The following is a 5,572-nucleotide window of genomic DNA, read 5'->3' as shown; positions in this document are numbered from 1 at the left end:
TTTTGGCGAGAAAATCTCTATCAAATCTAACAAAATCTATAAAAAAAAGCATTACCTTTGTTTTGTTCAAAAGAACAGTCATTCAGAATAAGGAAAGGGGAGCAAGAAGGACCGTCAAAATTATCTGTCCTTTCCTTTTGGCTAGAAAATCTCCATCAAATCTAAACAAAATCTATAAAAAAGCATTACCTTTGCTTTCGTTCAAAAGAAGAGTGTTCTCGTTCACATCATTCTGATAAGGCAGGGGAAGAAGGAAGGGCCCTCAATATTATCTGTCCTTTCCTTGTGGCAGAGAAAATTCCGGGAACTTTCTTTTAATGTGAGGAAAAGAAAATTAACAAAGTTTCTATGATGAAAGTTGGAACTTTCTTTTAAAGTGAGGAAAAGAAAATTATCAAAGTTTCTATGATGAAAGTTATCCATCCCTTTGAGTTCGGTGAAATTGAAACTTTGCTCCTGTCGTCATTGAACAGGAAGTGGGGCCGATGGTAATGGAATCTCATTATGCTGATCTTCTTTAAGTGATCCTTGGAGGTGTGAATATATATATATATATATATATATATATATATATATAACTAGATTCAGTGTTTTTTGAAATTTCTGTGTAAATTATCAAACACAAACTTATCGTCACTCCCGCATAGTAACAAAAATTGGTCAAAGAAAAATAATAGAATAAGTGATAAACAATTGTGTTATATTGTCTTCCTTTCAAATGAAGATTTCTGTGGTTCACATCATAAAAAAGAAAGCATGGGAGCTGGAGGGGCCCTCATTATTCATTACAGCACAAGCTGTCACGAATCTCGTTTTCACTGTTTGTTATAATGGCGATCATGCTTTTTCAATTTAGGTCGTTGCTATTTCCATTTCTATAGTTCCATAAATGCCTGTCTTTTACAGTCCAGAGACCCCTTTTCCTTACGTCATGGCATGTTCCCGACCATGCCCGATGTATGGTCGGGAACACGCCATGACGTAAGGAGGAAAGATCTCTACGGACATTTATGGAGCTATAAAGGTGGAAATAACAACAGCGCTTTCACATCCTTGGAAAAAGAATGAAAGATTTTTTTTTTTTTTTTTTCATTATTGAAATGACAAAAACTAACTATGGCGATGTTGCACAACCATAAGTGTGCAATTCTTTTGTCCTATCTATCAATGTGGGACAGTTATAGGTTACAAAATCTCAGCATTAGTGTTCACAATGCCGGGTTGGTTTTTAGTTACATAATTTCTGGTTCCCTTCTACAAGGCTCTGCTCTTGTAGTGCTAATATTGGTTCCGGATTTCATTAGCTGGAGAGAATTTTTCATTTTGAGATTTCTCAATATTGATATTCACAGTTCTGGGGCTTTGTTATTTTGTGCTATCAAGGGAGTTGAACATATTTTTTTTATCATGGGTGATCCTGGTTTCGTATCTGGATTTATTAATGTGGTCATAGACATTGCTATCCACGAAATTATCGATCACGTTAACATTGCTCTCCGTTGCAAGAAAGAATTGGCCAATTTGAAGCGCCTGGTACTGGAAATTGAGCCAAAGTTGAAGGAGATCCAGCACTATCGCTTGCAATTAAATATCAAGAAAATCTCAATTCCTCAAAGCAACAATAAGCTGAGACCCTCAGCTGTTAATAAATGGCTTAAGGAGATGGATGCGCTTCTCCGACCAGCATCAGCAATGGCGCAACAATGCAGTACAATCGCTTGATTTCAGATATCAGAGAGCATCTCCAATCAGTTCCTTTGATTAGCATGCTCCAGAATGAGGAGCTCCGAGAGAGACTTTCAAGAATCGAAGAGTTGCACACCTCTCCAGTTGCAGCCTCTACTTCTGCGACGTCCACCCAACCTGATGCTTCAAGAGGTTTCTTCATCAACGAAGCCCTCATCGTGGGGCAACACAATGCTTTTGCAGCACTAGAGAAGTGAGTGATGGAGGCACAGGCAGAGGGCGATTCTTCCTTTTCGTGCATTGGCGTGCTTGGCAAGGGTGGTTCTGGTAAAACCCTCCTCCTGAAGTCCGTCTTCAATAGCAAAAAGGTGAGGGATTTATTTTCCAATGGATTGTTGCTTGGCTGACTGTTTCGGAGTCTCTATCTTTCACAAATCTTAGGAATCAACTCTCTTCCCAAATAGGCATGCAAGCAAACATAAATCCAGATCAAAATATGAATGAAGAAGCTATAAAAATATGGTTGCGTGAGAGTATGCAGGGCAGAAGGCTTGCGTTGTTCTTGGATGATGTATGGGAGGAGGGTGGCAGATTGCTAGAGGAATTGGGTCTACTCCGGCTAGCCGACCATTCCACCTCCAAAATTGTTGTGAGTTCAAGGAACCAGAAAACGCTGCTGGAGATGGGAGTTAACGCAGACAAGTCCACATTGATTACATTACGCGATTTGGTCGAGGATGACAGTTGGAGGCTGTTTGTTTATCATGCATTTCCACATAACAATGGAAATCTGCCAGCAAACATCGACGAAGGAAAGGCGAGGGTTGTGTGTACAAAGTGTGGAGGGCTTCCCTTGGCAATCAAAGCAGTAGGGAGGGCAATGGCAGGAATTATTGATGCACAAGAATGGGACTTGGCAGTCCACAGGTTGTCGAACGCCAACAGCGAACTCTATGATTGCCTCAGGTTGAGTTACGACGCACTGGGCAACTGCAACATTAATCTCCAATTGTGCTTTCTGTACTTAGCTGCTGCCTTCCCGGAAGACCAAATTATTTGGTTAGAGCTCATGGTATAAGATTGTACGGTTGTTCAAAACTTTCAGAAAATCTTGAAACAATCAAAAGAACAAATACAAATGTAGAAGTGGTAACCATGTCTACTAGCAGCACAGAAATACTTTTAGAAAAGTATACTTTTAGAAAAGTATCGGCAAGTAATAGGAGAAACGGTGAATTTTGGAACGGAGAGTTTGACCTTTTCCTCCAAGAAATATATAAATATTTCTAAAATTCTATGTATTATGATTAATGATCAATAAATATAATCTATTTTTTCATCAATTTATTATTTATGTTTTTTCTTCAACATTTTTATATTTATAGAAAAAAAAATACATATTTTTAATTTATTAATAATGTTATAAATTTAGAAAATTAATTAATTATCAATATTTTTAATATAATTTAATTTTAATGATTCTATAAATTTTAAAGTATGATATATTATTATAATATTATTATTTAAATTTGAGAAAAAATTAATAAATAATTAAAAAATATTAATACAAATTAATTATTTTGTATATGTAATGATACATTATATTTATTTTAATTAGAATTTTTATCTTTTAAAATTTTTATTTTTTTATAAAAGTATATTTTTAATTTGATTTAGATTAAATAAATAAATAAAATTAGTATATACAAAAGAATAGAAAAATGACACAAAAAAGTTATTCTTTATATAATTTAAAAAAAATAGTTAGTTGAGAATGGTAACAATGTCGATTACCAAAACAGAAATACTTTTAGAAAAATATTGGTGAGGAGATATGGCGAAGAGTATTTTACTTTTTCCTCGAAAAAAAAAGTATAGATATTTATAAAATTCTATGTATTATAATTCATGATTAATAATTGTAATTTATTTTTTCATTAATATTTATATATGATTAATTATTTATGTTTTTTGTTTTGAGCATTTCTATATTTAAATAACACATAAAAAGGAAAAAAATATTATAAATGTAGAAATTTAATTGAGTTATCAATATCTCTAATATAATTTAATTTTAATAATTGTATAAATTTTAAAATACCATATATTAAAATACCAAATTTTAATGATGGTATAAATTTTAGATTTATAAAAAGAAATCAATAAATAATTAAAAAAAATTAATAAAATGAATTTATTTTATGTATTTTAATTATACATTATATTTATTTTAATTAGAATTTTATTTTTCATTTATAAAAATAAAATATTTTTATTTAGATTAATTATATAATATTTTTAATATATATAAAAGAATAGAAGAAAATGACTTGAGTAATGCTATTTTTTGGTATTTTTCAAAAGGAAAAGTGAAATACAAATAAATTTTGATAATTTTGATAATTGAAATTTGAATTTCCAAAAAAAATTCTTGAGACATGCTATATAAGTAAAATTATTGTTTTATGCCCGTGATATTGCTTTTTAATTAAAATTTTGGATTTTTAAAAATGCTATTAATAGTATAAGTTATAAGTGCATGGAAATGAAGGCAAAAAAGCTAGGACAACCTCCATTTCTATAGATCTTGCTTTCTTTGTTTCTCATTATGGTGATTATGCTCATGTACACTTTTCAATAGGATAATGGAAAATTTTCGCTATTTAATTTAAAAAATTAATTGAAAATGGGTTATGACAATGTTGCACAACCATAAATTTGTAGTTGTTTAGTTATATGGAGGTGTAATGCTCACAAATTTGGGTTGATTTTAGTTACGAATATTTTGGTTATTCACTTTTGTCAGGTGGAGGTAACTCCTCAAATCAAATTGTGTCTTTGCATTAAGATGTATCATAGATATATACATGGAGAGACTCTTAGTTTCATCTCCCAGTTTCTCTTTGTCTTCTAATTCTCTTTATTTTCTATTTACAATATTTACATGGATTTAACTAATCCCAAAGATCAGGTGTCAACATTCACCCCCTTAATCTGAAGGGATGTTGGTGAGTCCAAGCATCATTCTGAATCTTTCAAACTTTTCTCTTCCAAGCGCTTTGGTAAAGAGGTCTGCAATATGATCGTTTGTGGAAAAATGACGTAGGTGGACTATCTTGGCCTCAACATGATGTCGAATCAGATGGTATTTTGTATTGATGCGCGTCGTATGATCATGGAACTTGGGATTCTTGGCCAACTTTATTGAAGAAGTGTTGTCAATCATGAGAGGAGTAGAATGCACTTGTTTTTCCTGCAAATATTCTAGAATTTTCCTCAGCCACACAATTTCCTTTGTTGCTTCAGCTTTTGCCACATATTTTTCCTCAGCTGTGGAATCTAGTGGAATTGATTGTTTGTGTGACCTCCAAGAGACGAATCCTGATCAAAGACTCATAACGTAACCTAATGTAGATACACTAGTTTCTTTATCTCCATTGAGTTCTAAATCAAAGTATCCAATCAAGCTGAAGTCTCCCACTTGTGTATACTTAAGTCCAAAGTCTTGAGTTCCCTTCAAATACCTTAGAACTCTTTTTGCAGCAGACCAATGACCCTCACAAGGATTTTGTATAAACTTGGAGAGGATTCCAACAAAAAATGAAATATTTGGTTTGGTAGTAGTTAGGTAGTTGAGACTTCCTATGAGTTGTCTATACTTCATTGCATCCTCAAATTATTTTCCTTCAGTGGATGTGCGATTTAAGCTTTGTTCCATTGGAGTAGTCAAATGATTGCACTCAACCATGTCAAACCTATTTAACACATCTCTAATGTACTTTTTCTGAGAGAGGAATATCAACTTTGGATGTTGTGTTACTTCAATCCAAGATAGTAGTGAACATAGCCCAAGTATGTCATTTCATAACGTTTCCTCAATTCGTTT

The 5,572-nt window shown here is 32.7% G+C and overlaps 1 protein-coding gene across 1 annotated transcript; it reads left to right on the top strand.

Annotated features, from left to right (window-relative positions):
* Positions 1–1,080: 1,080 nt before the first annotated feature.
* LOC149264738 (putative disease resistance protein At1g61300) lies at positions 1,081–2,922 on the top strand. The gene is made up of 2 exons (XM_089390325.1): positions 1,081–2,054; positions 2,228–2,922. Exons 1-2 carry the CDS (start codon positions 1,947–1,949, stop codon positions 2,762–2,764), a joined length of 645 nt encoding a protein of 214 aa, XP_089246451.1. The 5' UTR covers positions 1,081–1,946; the 3' UTR covers positions 2,765–2,922.
* Positions 2,923–5,572: the final 2,650 nt, after the last annotated feature.

This window comes from Pinus tabuliformis, chromosome 6 (assembly GCF_031772625.1).
Source record: "Pinus tabuliformis cultivar Carrire ecotype Pingquan chromosome 6, CPIR1, whole genome shotgun sequence".
NCBI lineage: Eukaryota > Viridiplantae > Streptophyta > Pinopsida > Pinales > Pinaceae > Pinus > Pinus tabuliformis.
The sequence above is the reverse complement of the archived record's forward strand: the minus strand, read 5'-3'. Positions and strand labels throughout refer to the sequence as shown.

Coding starts and splice junctions, on each gene's coding strand:
- LOC149264738 (XM_089390325.1), top strand. CDS start 1,947: ATGGAGGCACAGGCAGAGGGCGATTCTTCCTTTTCGTGCATTGGCGTG. Junction 2,055..2,227: donor CCGTCTTCAATAGCAAAAAG/GTGAGGGATTTA, acceptor GAGAGTATGCAG/GGCAGAAGGCTTGCGTTGTT.